The sequence below is a fragment of the Pseudopodoces humilis genome, chromosome 2 (genome assembly GCF_049639895.1).
Source record: "Pseudopodoces humilis isolate 2021_Gansu_Grassland_sample_001 chromosome 2, ASM4963989v1, whole genome shotgun sequence".
Taxonomy (NCBI): Eukaryota; Metazoa; Chordata; class Aves; order Passeriformes; family Paridae; genus Pseudopodoces; species Pseudopodoces humilis.
Window position 1 is genome coordinate 17,673,577 of NC_142201.1, and position 16,343 is coordinate 17,689,919.

General features: G+C 40.8%; 2 protein-coding genes across 5 annotated transcripts in view; both read right to left on the minus strand.

Annotated features, from left to right (window-relative positions):
* Positions 1-2,077, minus strand: part of RAB9A (RAB9A, member RAS oncogene family) — a 15,738-nt gene extending 13,661 nt beyond the window's left edge. Inside the window, exon 1 of the mRNA XM_014248651.2 lies at positions 1,992-2,077. Within this exon, the coding sequence (XP_014104126.1) occupies positions 1,992-2,041 (50 nt within the window). The 5' untranslated portion in view covers positions 2,042-2,077. The remainder of the gene's footprint in view (positions 1-1,991) is intronic.
* On the minus strand, positions 1,131-14,771 carry TCEANC (transcription elongation factor A N-terminal and central domain containing). 4 transcript variants are annotated; one of them, XM_014248639.2, is made up of 3 exons: positions 14,418-14,483; positions 12,132-12,233; positions 1,131-2,419 (listed from the first exon to the last, which is right to left on the minus strand). In XM_014248639.2, the coding sequence occupies exon 3, from the start codon at positions 2,409-2,411 to the stop codon at positions 1,329-1,331; it is 1,083 nt and encodes a 360-aa protein (XP_014104114.2). In that variant the 5' UTR covers positions 2,412-2,419; positions 12,132-12,233; positions 14,418-14,483; the 3' UTR covers positions 1,131-1,328. The 4 variants fall into 4 exon arrangements, with proteins under 4 accessions (XP_014104114.2, XP_014104107.2, XP_014104103.2 ...); XM_014248632.2 differs by lacking the exon at positions 14,418-14,483 and adding an exon at positions 14,130-14,406; XM_014248628.2 differs by lacking the exon at positions 12,132-12,233 and having other exon boundaries at positions 14,418-14,771.
* Between the last annotated feature and the right edge of the window lie 1,572 nt (positions 14,772-16,343).

The window sequence follows — 16,343 nt, forward strand, 5'->3', positions numbered from 1 at the left end:
TCTGTCCATATATATTCCATGCCTTGTAATATTTCCCTTTGCCAAGATAAAACTTGGATGATCTCTGCATTACTGGAATGGCTTCAAAACCAACTTCAGGCAGAAATTATTTATAAGTTGTCCACAGCTAAAATAAAGTCTTCTGCTGCATGGTGTTCTGACACAGCACAATGCTGGCATAAAGCTCTCCTCAACAGGACCATGACCTTCAAAATGACTGCACACAATCCTGTGCTTGCTGTGATCCACTAACACAGGAGTGTTTGCTCTCCTGAAGTTTCACTGAAAGCTAACAATAATACACAAATAATTACACAAAAATACCGCCACGTAAGCAGGACTACTTGTAAGTATCAATTCCAGCACACAAGTAAGGGCTGGGAAGGAAGGCCAGATAGCAACTCCTTGGTTACAGAGTTGAACACTGGGGGTCTGGCCTAAAGCTTTAATGTGTATTTTACATCAGTGCAATTCCCCTAAAACACACATTTTTACATGATAAAAATGTAAGTAATGCTGTTGAAAGGTAATTGTTAACCCTTCATTGAATGGAAAGATTTCTCCTCTTTTTTTTTCCCAGTAGAATATTTTAACTGTCTCTTTGCAATTTCAGGTTACACATAATATTCCCCATATATAGATAAAAGCTTGTCTTTCAGTCCTGGCTGACATTTAGTTCACCTACACCTGTTTTCTCATCTCATGCCCCCAACTCCTTTCTCTGAGAGGTCATGCAGCTCAGCCCAGAGGAACTGACCAGCCTCAGCTGTGTCTCAGTCAGGTGGGTGCAGAACTGTCCTCAATTCCTCCAGCAAATACCCTGCAGGTTTCTCTGCTCTGCTGATACATTTTAACCTTGAAATGCTAAATGCCTGTTGTGCATTTGTAAAAGATACAGGTCTCTTACTTTTACAGCTCCCTTAGTGGGAATATTTTTTTTTTAAATAAATACTTCTGGTAAACAATCAGTGAAAATCCTGTTGACTCTGGAACAAAAATATGGATAAAAACTTCTGCCATTGGATTTCCTTCTATTCATTATTTGTGGGTAATGTGCACTATATAAAAATATTAATTTTCTCAGTTCAGGACAGATGTCCTAGTTCCAGAGAGGATATCCACTCAAGAAAGTTATTAACTCCTATTAATTTTATTTATTACATGTAAGATTCATTCAAGCCATCTTTAAAAATACATTAGCAGTTTTCTGATTTTGCAGTTTTTAGTGGCAGCACCCACATAGTATCAGCACAGAATTTAAAATTCCAGTTTCAACAGAGGTACGTTCTCATACATGTTTCCAAGCCCCTTATGAAAGAGGGATAGCATTACAAACATATCCATCTGCTGTGATACCACTGTTCCCCACATTCATTACAAATAACGTAAGTCAACATTTGTTCATCTGGATTTGCGCTTCGCACCCAAGCTGGAAGAAAGAGAGTTCCTCTGGCAATCATAGTGACAGTGCAATCAAATTTTTCACAACGTCTGCACTTTACTTTGTTTGTCTGTGTGCCATTAATAACCTGTGGAAGCTGATGTTCCTGAACAGATGATTTTGTGTACGCAGCCCTGAGCTGTTTCAGTTCATCACTGGCCATTTCCATCACTGTCATCTCAGCAAAAGCCTTTGGGCTCAAAGTTCCTGAAAAAAGGTTATGTTTTAGGTCGCAATTTTTAGGGTTCTTAAGGTTTGAGATTTTACTTCTGATGCAATTTTTGTACTTTTTATCATTTTTAGCATGAAGAGTAAAAATATGTTCTTCAATCTCTTTAGCTAACTCTAGCCATTTTACAGTTTCTTCTTCATTTTTGCCAGAACCAATCAAAGCTTTATAAAGAAGATCTACACATTTACACCTCAGAGCTCTCATCAGATCCTGCTGCAGACTTGCTTTGCTAACAACAGATTTAGAATCTTCATGAACTGTGTGTTGCTCCTCAAAAGAAGAATGCTGATTCATACTGCTTTGTGCGTTATTACATACCATATTTTTAACAGTTTGTGATGGGACCAAAATGTTGGAACTAGTACCATCTAATGCCTCCTGCTGACATGGTCCTTCAGACAGTGACTGCTCTCTAGGAACTACACTGAGATACTCAATTTCTTCTTTCACATCCACAGGATCTGACTTTTTAACTTGCATTGACTGAGCACAGTTATTCTTGTAAAGTGCTTTCCACCTTGACAATAACTGCTTTGCTTTCTTTTTCAACTTGCCAGAAGGGCAACTCTTGAGTACTCTATATACAGCCTTGGTAACTTCTGTCCCCTGAAGATCTTCTACAGTCATATCAACATCTTCAAGTTCTTTAAGATGATCCTCAATATCTTGCAAATTGTTCTCAGACAGCAGTTTTTCAATACAATGGGTTCTGTGTACAATATTTTTTGGATCAGACATTTTTAAACCTGGAAACAAAAAAAAAAAAGATCATCACCTTTCCTTCAGTTATGACATTAATTTATCTTCTGTACATTCACAAAAGGTTTTATTTTCATTTTATGCTATTTTACACTATTTTATTTGTATATATCACTGGGTTTCCCACCATTTTCTTGAAATAGTGTACAGAAGTCCAAAACACCATTCTGGTTCCTACGTGACTGTCAACTTTTCACTTGCTATACAAGAGATCATGCTACATCTCTTTCAAAAGTTCCTCCTTATAGCTATCAGAGAAGCAAATCAGAGTCATGACTTTTACCTGAGGTCCCACTGCTGCCCCTTCCCTTGCTAGTTCTTGTACCATATTACAGATGAATTATCAAGATGGAACAGCTCAAAAACAGTGACACCTGCGAAACAGTTTCAAAATGCTGACATCTACTAATTTTGAAAATTCTTAAAGGTTAAAGACAGATCCCTCTATATTTTCTTGCAGCTGTAGCATTATTAAAGCATGCTCCCATATATTCTGAGGCATAAAGGAAAATCAAAGGGGGCCTTCAGAATGCAGAATCTCATGGTTTCAATAGTATTTCCTTTTGATTTCTTTTCATCAAGCCCTTTGATCAAAAAATTTTCAGCGCATTGCTACTGCAAGTTGGCATGCAAAAAAATTTTTATATTCCTAACATTATTATTCTTGCTGAAAAGAAGAATTAAATGTAGAATGCAGAAATGAATGGTGTGTTGTAAGTGTTGTGTTCTTTTTTTTCTGCAGTTAGCCTTCTAAGTTCATGCATGAAATCAGTGTTTTGTCTGAAATTGCATCCATTGTGATTCTACTCCAGAAAAATCATCTGCCTGACAGAGACAAGGCTTGCTACACGCATCCATATGGGAAGGAGCTCATATGCCTGTTTCTTGCAGCATCATTGTTTCCATGATGAAAACTCCTGAGAACAGGAGTAGGGAAGGGACAAGAGACACAGCTTGGTTTTTTGCACACTCTGTTGTTTCTATGACCACCAGCAGCTAACTTGTCTTTTGCATGACAGAAACAAATTCAAACTTTAGGTAGGACCTCAGAGCTCCACAAAAGAAAAGGACAAAGAGGATAAGACTTCACTTTTTTTCTACAGAAACAGAACCAATCCATCATCCACAGGAAATGTTCTCAGCATTCCCTTAAGATGTATTTAAACACTCTTGTCTTATGTTTTGAAGTCCCACAAAACCTCAATAATGGCAATTACAGAAACTGATTTATTACACACGAAGTTTCAAACTCAGAGAAACAGGATGCAGTTTTCACATATTTAAGTTGAGCCCTCTGCATCATCAAACTAACAAGAACATGTGAGTGAATCAACTCCTCTGTTCTGCTACAGGAACACAGAGGCTGTGAACAGAAAGGAGAGCATTGTCATGTAGGAGATCCCTCACAAAGCAAGAACAGTTCCTTGTCTCCAGAATACCAAGAAGTTGACATTAGAAAATTATTATCTGCTGATTTACTGTTTCCCATGCAATCCAGGGAAGAGTTGGTGACAGTAATATGTTAACCCAGTATGAATCCCCTATGCATTAGAATCAGTTCTGCTTTTCCAGCATACTCCACACTTTCTTCAGACCTTGTGTCTATCCATGTATATGTTGCATTATGCTTACAAACCTTAAAATAGACTATCTAAATGCAAGATTAAACAAAAAATTCTCAATATTTATATATATATATATATATATATATATATATATATACAAAAAATATATAGGACTATGGGCACATGAAGAAATTATCACACACAAGCTTTGCTGATAATTTGTCAGTGCATATATTTCTACCCTGTGGCAAAGGTGAGATATTTGCATCTTTCATTGAGGACTATGTGTCATTGAAAGCTTCCTCTCCAATACTGCAGGGTGATCTGTATGTAAGAAGTCTGTATGCAAGATCCATATGCACAGTCTGTGGCTATCATCTACTTCATGGTAGTGGTCCTTACTCATCATTATCAACCTGACCCTACACAGCCCCCCAGCATGGCAAGGCTCTACTTTAGGACTCTTACACTATGGCAATAAATTAGTTATTAGAAATTTAAAACTTTCTTACTCCTGCACTGACTTTTTCAAATTCACACAACAGTAAATTCAAGTTTGTAAATGTTTTGGCAGCAGTTAAATAAACAAACTGAAATCATAATATGGACACCAAATTATAAACAATTATTTTAAAATAATTTTGGAAATTAAACTACCTAATAGACTACTAATATTTAAGTCAAAAAAATCATTTCTAAGGAAATGCTTTTCTCAAAATGTATGAATTATAGCAAAGAGGTAGGATGGAGTGACTCCCTTCAAATGCAATAAGCAAAGTTAGGTAAAAGTAACAGAAAAAGTAATTAAATATTTTAATGGAGATGGATATTCATTGGTAATTGGGAGAAGCATAAGAAACAGCAGAAAAAAACACTGAATAAAGGTAATAATCAGTGACATCAGAGAGGTCTCTGCAGGGAAAATATTCTTGAAATGGTCCTGGCTTTATTGTGTGTATCTAGCTTGCAGAAAATTATAAAACCTTTCAAGGTGAAAAGCAATATATACTTTTGAAATATTACACTAACTACTCAAGCATAAATTTCATTTTGGTTTCCAAATTAAAAGGAAGTGTGGTGAAAACCACACACAAAAAAAGTTGTTTGTATATTTGTTTCCCTATAAATCAAATAAGGACCAGATTTATCACCAATGTTGACACTGATGCCACTGGTTTACACAAACAGAAATTGAATAAAGATTCCCAAACTTATAAGGAACATATAAAGTAATCCAACTTCCAAAGTTTCTTTCAAAGAATGAAGCAAAGCTCATTAATACTGGGGAACATACATTGTATTTCATATTAAGTCTGAATGCCAAGCACCTTTTCTCCTTTCCTAATCAAGGCACAACATTATTATGTCAGACAACTGTAAAAAACACATGTTTCACATTCTTAAAGGGAGAAACTTGAAATTACTGATGCAGTGGTAATACTGCAGTCAATTTTCTAGTCAAAGTTCACTGGGAACCCAAGTATAGCAAACCTGAGTTCTTCCCTGCTCAGACTGCTGTTTTTTGAACTCTGACGTTTCTGTCATAAATCAGAGAGAACAGTAAGTTGGGAGAAGCCCCAAAAACTTTTGAAGAGAATGCAAGTATGTCACAGAAATCACACTGCAATTCCAAATGGAAAATTATTCTACCACTTGAGGGAGCTGCGGCATAGCAAACCCGTGGAATCTTTTGAAATATGCATGAGAAACTCTAGCCTTCCAAGAAAAAAGATAAAACAATTACTCGATAAACTTAAGGAGGCTTCACATTTTTAAGGTACATATTTGCCTAATTTTGGCAAAAAAAACTGTGCAGAGTCCATAGATGCTGGGATACAGACAGGAGGGAAAGAGTATATCCCTTATCCAATTATTGTCCATACACTGCGCTTTGATATTTTTCTTTTAATTTGGAATTTGACCACTTTTCTACCTGATTTAATGCAATTTGACAAATGCTGCTGAGCAAATATTTATAAAATTAACTGAATCGAACTCCGTCAGCACTGTTCTGCTGTGTTGCTAATTCTAAGAGAAGAAACCTGAGAAAGACTTGGTTTTTTTCTTAAGTTATAAAATGAATCATGCATCTTTGTTAAGGTAGAGATATAAGAAAAAGAATGAATGAACGAACGATAGTGTCACAATTTTGTGCAGCAGAAAACAAACATCCTCAACCCTCCCACAACTGCACAGGGCATTTCAGTTTAGCAATGACAGAATCACAGAATGGTTAGGGCTGGAAGGGAGCTTAAAGAACACCTAGTTCCAACCCCTCTGCAACAGGCAGGGAAGCCATTTACTAGACCAGGTTTCTCAGGTGCCACCACCCTCTGAGCAAAGAATTTCTTCCTACATCAAATATAATTTATATATAATCTAATATAAATCTGCCCTCTTTCAATCTAAAACCACTGACATTTGGTCTAGCACTATCTGCCCATATAAAAAGTCCCTTTCCCTCCTTTTTATAAGCACCTTAAAGTACTGGAAGGCCACAGTAAGGCCTCCCCAAAGCCTCCTCTTCTCCAGGCTGACCAACTCCAGCTCTCTCAGCTTCTCTTCATGGGAGAGGTGCTTCAGCTCTCTGACCATCTTTGTGGTCCTTCTTTGGACCTGCTCTATCAAGTCTTTGTTTTTGTGGTGCTGAGGACCCCAGAGCTGGATGAAGCACTCCTGGGGGGTCTCATGAGAGCAAAGTAGGGTGGGAGAATCCCCTCCCTCAACCTGCTGGCTACGCTGCTTTTGATGCAGCCCAGGGTTGCCATGGGCCTTCTGGGCCACAAGCGCACACTTTTGGGTCATATCCATCTTTTCATAACCAGGAACTCCCAAGTCCTTCTCTGCAGGGCTGCTCTCAGTGATTTCTTCTCACAGTCCTGTATTCAAGTCTGGGTTTGCCCTGACCCGGGTGCAGCACCTTGCACTGGGACTTGTTGAACCTCATGAGGTGCTCGTGGTGCCCACTCCTCAAGTTTGTCCAGGGCCCCCTGGATGGCATCCTGACCTGCTGTTGTGCCATCTGCACACTTGCTGAGGGTGCACTGATCCCACTGCCCATGTCACTGGTGAAGATTAAAGTCCCATGAGAGTCCTGAGGGACACCACTCATCACCAGCCTCTACCTGGTCACAGAGCCACTGACCACAACTCTCTGTGTCCATCCAGCAAACTCCTTATCCACTGAATATGAATGAGTCCATCCATCAAATTCATATCTCTGCAATCTGGAGATAAGAATGTCATGTGGGACTATAATAAAAGCCTTACAGAAGTCTAGATAGATGACACTGGTTAGTCTTCCCTTGTCAACCCTTGCTGTCACTCCATCATAGAATGCCACCAGATTGGTCATGCGTGACTTGCCATTAGTAAAGCCATGCTGGCTACCTTGAATTACCTTCCTGTCTTTTATGTGCCTTAGAACATCTTCTAGGAGGCTCTTCCTAGGTACAGAGATGAGCCTCACCGGTTTGTAGTTCCCTGAATCTGTTCCCTGGATCTTCCTTTCTCCTCTTTTTAAAAATGGAAGTGATGTTTCCCTTTTTGCAGTCACCAGGGACTTCACCTGACTGCCATGACTTTCCAAATATGCATGAGAACATCTGTTTGAATTCCAAGCGTACACTGAAGGTTACAAGGCTTGTATTTACAATGAGACTCTGTAATGCTGTGCTGATGAGGCACTTTCTTGCCAAATCATTACAAGCTCTCTGACTGCATGGTATAATGAGTCACTTGTCTGTACAAGAATAAATGATGATAATCAATAAAAACCTTGTAAGCCAGTTTGCTTCTAAAAAAACCCCAAACATCGGGCTACCTCAGGTTTAAAATATGGCCATCTTGTAATAATGCCAAGTTGAATCAGAACATTTTTAAACAGTAAAATGACTAAGAGAAAAAACAACAAACAAAACAAAACAAAAACAACCAAAAAACCACCCAGCTGTTAAGAGCAAATTAAGTCCCCAGGAAAAACACTGTCCTCTCCAAAGCATTTGGGAAAAATGCTTTGCCTTTGCTTTATACCTAATCTTGTACAAATCCATAGTCCATTTTGTCTTAACCCTGAAAAAACAAGACAAACTCAGAATGCATTCAAGAAAGTGCGTATGAATGTCTTGGAAGAATGAATACCTGCCTTCTTCTTCCTCATCCCAACCTCCATTGTAGGCGAGCTTTTCTTCAAGAAATTCTATGTAATTGGAAAAATATCCAGACTACAGCCCAGACAAGGATCAGAAGTCAAGCACTCCTACACACAACAGTGTGTGCTGGTTTCAGTTGGGGTAGAGCTAATTTCCTTCACAGTGGATGGTATGGGGCTGTGTTCCGGATTTGTGCTAGACACAGGCTGATGACATAGAGAGGTTTTTGTTATTGCTGAGCAGGGCTTACACAGAGCCAAGGCCTTTTCTGCATTTCCTACTGCCACACTGGTGAGGAAGTTGTGGGCGCATGGGAGACTGGGAAGAGACAACCAGGACAGGTGACCCCAACTGACCAAAGGGATGTTCCAGACCATCTGACATCATGCTCAGGATATAAAGTGGGGGGAAGAAGGAAGGGGCAGGGACATTTGGAGTGATGGAGTTTGTCTTCCCAAGTCACTGTCACATGTGGTAGGGCCCTGTTCTCCTGGAGATGGCTGAACATCTGCCTGCCCATGGGAAGCAGTGAATGAATTCCTGGGTTTGCTTTGCTTATGTGTGCAGATTTTACTTTTCCTATTAAACTGTGTTTATCTCAACCCATGAATTTTTTGGGTTTTATCCTTCTGATTGTCTTCCCAATCCCACTGGTGGGGCCATGAGTGAGAGGCTCCCTGAGGCTTGGCTGCTAGCTGGGGCTAAACCATGTCATGGTGGAATAAATGTTCTGCAAACACTGTGTTAAAAAACATCAATGCTATAGCAGAGATGGTGCATAGCACAGTCCTGGGAACACCAGCTTACTCTGGGCAACTCAAATCCCATATAAACAATGAAAATTATCAAATACTATTTTACATTCAAAAGCCTAAGCAGAAATCAGAGAATTCTCACAGCCAGCCTCCAACCCCAAAAACATTTCTTCATCCTATCTACAGTGGGAGAGCAAATATCAATGATGTCACAAGAAACCATTTACTGGAACTTTTATTTCATCTCTGCAAAAATCAGAGCTCTTCCTGCCTCTCCACACCTAAAAAATTCAGAACTAGACAGAAGTTCATCTTCAAAGAATAGCCACATAAATAAAGCTAAGTGAATACAATGAGAACTGAGGCAATACAACAGTGTTATTTCCAGCTGTCCATGACCACTGACACCTCACTGACCAAGAGTCACCTCTCACTCATAGATCCAGAAGCACTGGAGTACACAGTACTAATGTGGAGAAGTAGCTTTGTTCTGTATCTTTTACATCAGTGACTGCTTGAACCACAATACCCTTGCCTAATCTGGAGCTATATTGTCTCAACACTGCATTTCTCTCAGTGAAATTCCCAACAGCTTTCTTCCCAAATTAGCACATCTGAAGAGGAGAGATGGTAGAGTGCATCCCATTCATGTGAAGATGCACAGAGTATCCTCTTTCACAAGGTCAATTTTTAATACTTATTTGGAGTTGCCTCTTCTAGGTGCCCCCCTCTTTTAATTAAAAATTGAATTCTTATATTCTTTAAAAAAAAAAAAGATAAAACAATCAATAGAGCACATAATGAAATTCTCAAGCCTCAGGGATCAACCCCAATGCAGAGCTGTCAGCATATTTTTCTAATAAGATCAAACATGCATGGATTTAATGAGATAGGAAAAGCTGTTGTCCTTACCAGACTGCTTAGACACTGCCTTCATTTGACATCAGTATGTAAACCAGAGCTCACAGAAAGGTTCAATATATTACAGCTACACCAGATGAATTAAACCCTGTTCCATGGCAAAAACTAAATGAGAAAATCCTTTACAAATTGAACAGCTACATCTGTTTCAAGTTCCAGGATGCTCCACTGATGTTAGAGAGGATGCACATCCCAGAAGAGACATTACCTTGTTAATAGCTCCTTTTAATAACTTAATTTACAGTTAAACTGATTCACACTGGAAGATATTTTAGCTTTTCCCATATCCCATCTTCCCTAAGCATGTAAATTTTTCTACTGAATGAAGTAGTTAACTACTTGAAACACTGAAAATGTTACAAGTAATGCATTATTCCACTGATATAAAATCTTTATTTTTATTGATATTGTTGACCTTGTTAATAAAATAATTTTAAGGAGTTAAAAAAAATACTTTTAACAAGTTACAGATTACAAGTGTCAAGTAGATGTATTAGCTAATCTCTTCCACAACTGGACAGATATATAGATTCACAATATATTCTATTACTTTATGATCCAGGGGGCAATAATAAAATGTATATATAGTTCTGAGATATTTTTCATCAACAGTTTTATTGGTAATTATGTATAAATGAAGTGGGTATCTATTTGCTTTAAAATTTGTACCACTTCACAAAAAGAAACATTTGCCTTGTTTTTCTAAGGTACAACCAGATTATTTTTTATTCTAAAATCCATTTCCTAGTTTGGGCACAAGGTCACAGAAATGTTGCATGGAGCTCTCTGGATTTTCAAATTTTCATGACAAAGCCTTGTCAAAGCGGGCAGAGGAATCCCTTTTCTCTCAGCCACTTCAAATTATTTGTCAGTATGAGGTACTAGCTGGGGCTTCAAGCAGGTCAAAAGTCAGGCTTTCGACACACAGGGAACATTTTCTGAACATGAACTCCCATTTTTGGCCTGAAGTGACAATACACAGGAAAATAAGTGTGTTGAGTGGAACTTAAGCAGATGACTCAGACATGACTTAATACAACCTAGCTATAGTAGAGACACAGAGTGTGACATGTATTTTGCACTAATTAACCTGAGCTGCTACAGTAAAGTTTATCATGAGATTCAGGCTTTTGGTGCAGCTGCACACAGTTTTTCACAAACTTACATTTTACAATATTACAATTTTACATTTACTATTATTTTACAATAATTTTTGTGATTATATATTAACAGAGTCTCCCGCAAGCTAAAGAGTACAGCTTATCATCAGCATAAAAAATCCAAGCTTATTAGAAATACGTCTGGTATTTTCCCAATATGTCTCTACCATGAAGAGCAAAACTTAAACTGAGCCAAGCCGAAAATGCTAATATCGGCTAATCCTTTAACATCACCTGCCTCAGTATTGAGCCAAAACTTCCCTGTGTGAAAAAGAGCTTTTTGCACTTTGTGAAATTGCTGCTTCTAACATTCATGTTTTTCCAACAGTAGCAGATTTCAGGAAAAAAAATAAAAAAATTGTTGTTAAATCTGACAGACAATGTGAACAGTGTTCCACCATTTTCCACAAGGAATAGGATATAATAAACATTCTTCCTCTATTATAAATATTCTTTCCTCAAGAAACATACCTGGCAAGAGAAATATGATCTAAGCGGATTGGTGTCATCATTTATTAAATAACTGCTTTTATGCAATATAGTTTAGTCTCCTAACTATTCATCTGGATGAATGCAAATGTTCATATTCAAATTTCCAATCACTTCAGACAGCAAACCAGCTAAAAAAAGTTCAGGAAGGCTGTGGCATCTCCAAGTAGAAGCCAGTTCTTCAACATACTTTAACTGTATTGCCTTATACAGGTAACAGTTACAGTACATTAAATGTGTCAGCGCTCTTTCAACACCACTGGGATTGTATCACTCAGCTGCTCTGCTCCCTCTACTCAATGTCTGTGCACAAGAAATATTCGTAACATTGTCCTCTATCCAAAGACTGGGAAATCATAATTCAAAATTCCCAGAACATTGAGATTGGTTTATACACTATAATATTCTCAGCAGTAAAAAAAATAGGAACTCTTCTGAATTTCTTTTAAAAATGTGAGCCTCAAGTCTTCCCATCCTTCTACTGCAGACAAAATGATTAGGAGTTTATACCTTTTCAAAAAGGAAAGGTTACAGTATTATGCAAAACAAGGCTCCAGCAGCCAGTACTTGGAAAAAAAAATAAATCAGGCTTTTACATATTCTATTATAACTACAAAAGACTGAAAATTCTTTTCTTGTTTACCTATAAAGATGTTACCTTTTATGTTCCTTCTTGGCTTTACAGCTTTCCTCCACTATTTTATAATATCGTCTTAAATTTCTTGTTCATCTACCCAACGAGAATTAGCACTTTTTAAACCTACAGAAAAGAAGAAAACGTTGTGAGCTGCAGGTTTAACACTGGCTTTTAAATGAGAGATATCATCAAGCTTCCTTATGTGTCCATCTATTTTTCAGTCTCCATAAATACTGTTTATAGCCTCCTGCAGATGTACCTATTTGAAACCTGGACAACCTCAATTTAAACAACACTTTCCTGAGGTGGATCACACCTCCTTCTTTCAACTGAGCTCTGCATTGACACAGAACTCCAACAGAAAAGACTGTCTTGAAGTCAGAAGCCTAAATCAGTTAGTAAAAATGTACTTAAGACATATCCATCCAAAGCACATTTGTTTACTTAACACTTTAGAAAGAAAATATTAATAATTTTGGAGAGAAATAAGCAATTCTTTCTCTTGGAACACATTTCCTTGACAAAATAGCTTTAAGGATTATTCTTATTCATATACAAGGAATTAAATTCTAGCACGCTACAAGGAAAGGTAAATGTTTAGTTTGCTGTGTCTTTTCATGGAAAATTGTGCTGACAAATTCATATAAAAATGGATCATGTAAGTAATAAAAACATGCTTTATGAACTTCTGCAAGCTTTTCATCATTTGTCAGATGAACACTGTCTTTTCATTGCTTTGACATTCATTTTTTTAGTTAAGTCTTGGCTCTATACTATTTTTATTTGTCATTCCATTGCCAGGGCCATACTTAGATTATATATCACTTTGTTGTTGTTTTACAGGTTTTCCACTGAAAAATAATAAAACTTTTTTCCTTTTAAAATAAATCCTCTGTATGCAGGAGAGTACATATGGTCCTGAAAAGGCCATCCATCCTGAATGGACAAAGAGTATGACTTAAATGGTATTTGTAAAATAGTATTTAGTGTCTGCTGACATTCCTTATGCTAAAATATGAAGGAGTGAAAGTACATAATTTCTTAATACTTTAAAGCCTTGATAAATGACCCATGATGTACTGGTTCAAGCAAGGGGTGAAATACACTTGAAATTAAATGGATTTTTATATATTTAACTATTAAAATAATACTACATTTAAAAGCATGAACTCTAACTTCTTTCTATATTTATGCCAGCATGTCTTATTTCAAGACATCAATGCTGCCTGGAAACCAATATAACAAATACATAAAGAATTCCCGTAATAGCACCATTACAGATAACCAACCATCCTGCAGCTTCCAAGGTCAGCCTGTTATGTGAGTGGAATTACAGTCACTTTCGGTATAAATCAGAAGTGCAGTTACGGCAGCGGGGAGCAGCAGCCCAGCCGTGTGTATCTGGAAGCAGCTGACATTCACTTGGCGTCGAAGCCAGCCACAGGTGACAACCTGTCCTGGCCGACGTTGGGGTCAGGCTCATGCCACCAGCGGCTGAGCATCACCACTGGAACCTCCATCTCAGTCACCAGCCACGCAACCTGAGGGAGATCAGCCTGCAAACCTGCCTGTGTTCACTTGCCAGGAAATGGCTGGGCCAGCGCACACTAATCCAGAATGCCACAGGAACGGTAACTCTGCAGGTTCTTCTCCAAATTCTTCATTAAAACTTCACAAAATAACAGAATTAATTAGATTGGAAAAGATCTCTGAGATCATCAAGTCCAACCTATGCCTGAACACCACCTGTTAACCAGACCATGGCACATCCTCAAACACCTCAAGGGACGGTGACTCCACCACCTCCCTGGGCAGTCCATTCCAGCATCTAATCACCCTGTCGGTGAAGAAATTCTTCCTAATGTCCAACCTAAACCTCCCCCGGCTCTTCACAGGCGTTCCTGCTGCACATCCCCGGACCCGTCTAGCTTAATTCTGACGCACTGCTGTCTTGCTCAGGGGCGAAATGCCGCCCCGCACAGCCGGGGCAGGAGGAAAAGCAGGCACGGCCCTACCTACCAAACCCCCGCTTCTCAGGGCGCTGTTCCCGCGGTTCCCCGTTCTCCTCGGTCCCGAGGGCCAGCTGGGGCGTGCACCGAGTTGAATGAAGGGCGAACCAGGGCTGGGAGCAGCTGGGCGGTTCGTGCCTCCTGCGACTTTCCCCCGACCTCACCGCCAGCGCCAAGGCAAGGGCGGCGGCTCCTCAGGCACTACTGAAGCGGGGAAGCCGCACTCCAGCTGACCCCGGCGAAACACAGCGCTGCTCCCGCACGCCCCGTGCCCTGGCAGCCGGGCCGGCGCCCTCACCTCCGCAGCGGGGCCCGACATGGCGGCGCCCGCCCCCTCCCCGCTCCCCCGCCATCTCCGCGCGGCCCAGGCCCAGGCGGCTGCGCGCTGGCCCCGCCGCTGCCGGGGCTCTGCCGGGCGCCGGGCTCGGTCAGCCCCGCTGCGGCCGCGGGGTGTTCCCGGAAAGAGAAACCGCGTCCCGTTGTGCCAGAAATAGCGTGGCCAGCAGGACCAGAGAAGCGATTCTCTCCCTGTACTCGGCACCGCTGAGGCCACCGCTGTGCCCGATTCTGGGCGCCTCACTCCGGGGAGGATACTGAGGTGCTGGAGCGTGTCCAGAGAAGGGCGGCGGAGCTGGTGGAGGGTTGGGAGCAGACGCCCTATGAACAGCGGCCGGGATAGCGGAGCTTGTTTAGCCGGGAGAAAAGGAGGCTTAGGGGTGACCTTATCACTCTCTACAGCCACCTGACAGGAGATGGTAGCCAGCTGTGGGTCGGCCTCTTCTCCCACGCAACTAGTGACAGGATGAGAGGATATAGCCTCAAATTGTGCCGGCAGAGGTTTAGATTGGGCATTAGGAAGAATTTCTTCACAAAAAGAGTGATTCGATGCTGGAATGGACTGGTGGCAGGTTCACCATCCCTGGAGGTGTTTAAGGAAAGTCTGGATGTGGCACTCAGTGCCATGGTCTGGTTGATAGGGTGGTGTTGGGTCAGAGGTTGGCATTGATGATCTCGAAGGTCTTTTTCCAAGCTAACTGATCCCGTGATTCTGCTGTTGGATGACCATGGCAGGTGTATTCACTGTGGGCTCCTGTGCTGTCCCGGGGCTGCCACGGGGTGAATGCACTCCCGAGAGGGCAGCAGCCATGGAAATAACTTGCTCTCCTATGCAGCCTCAGGTGTGAGGGCTCAGTTTTCACTGAGGCTGTTTTGGGCATGGATCTGGCACATGACGTGGCTGTAGGGTGAAAGGGACACCATGATGCCCCATGGCCTCTGTGCAGGGCATGGCCTTCCTTTGGTATCTGTCTGTGTGGCTGAGGGAGCCCTACCATGCTCCTCTCAGCCCTAAGATGAATTAAAATAGATGACATTCATGGGATTTTAACTTTAACCTCAGTCATGATATGGTCCTTCTCTGGCAAACATAGCTTGGAAAGGCAGTGTGGCACACAAGGTAAATGAGTATCAGACCTAAGGCTAACAGAGAGCAAAGAAAAACCATTGTAAAACTTCTTGTTTTCAACATGGTACTGTGTTACTTTTGGTATAACCAACTAGTCTTTTGGATGCTAAATGGAGCTATTGGTATACACAGAGTTAAAGAAAAGAAATATAAAAATTTCACAGGGTGACAGCTTTTGGATATGATGAAGTCTGCTGGACATGTCTGATTATGCAGTTGTCTCGGTTCTAGAAGACGTGTCTGCTAGAGAGAGCAGGAGCTTCCCTTGGGATGAAAGAATGTAGACCCCCCCTCCCTCCGAATTATTATAATTTTGAAATCAAGGGGCTTTCAGGCAGAGATCTGGGGATAGGAATAACAGTTCTTTACTAGTATAACCAGGCAAACAAACAACAATAACTACAGCATTAACAAGAAAACAGAAACAGGGACCCCGTGACAGCTTTCTCGGCTGAGACGGGATGGAGGAGAGGCTTTGTTTTCACAAACCCCTCGGGCAGTCAGTCCCGGTGCTCCTGCAGGGCTCCGAGGAACAGTCGGCTGGAACAGCAGGGATGAGCTGAGATCCTGGGCTGGTGGCTGAGGTGTATCAGCAGGAATGAGCCGAGATCCTGGGCTGGGGCTGAGGTGTATCAGCAGGAATGAGCTGAGATCCTGGGCTGGTGGATGAGGTGGATCAGCAGGAATGAGCTGAGATCCTGGGCTGGTGGATGAGGTGTATCAGCAGGGATGAGCTGAGATCCTGGGCTGGTGGATGAG

Excerpts from the sequence above, each read along its gene's own strand:
- TCEANC (XM_014248628.2), bottom strand. The coding sequence starts at position 14,472 with ATGGCGGGGGAGCGGGGAGGGGGCGGGCGCCGCCATGTCGGGCCCCGC. Across the intron at positions 2,420-14,417 it reads TGTCGGGCCCCGCTGCGGAG|GTTTAAAAATGTCTGATCCA; the intron begins GTGAGGGCGCCG and ends TTTTGTTTCCAG.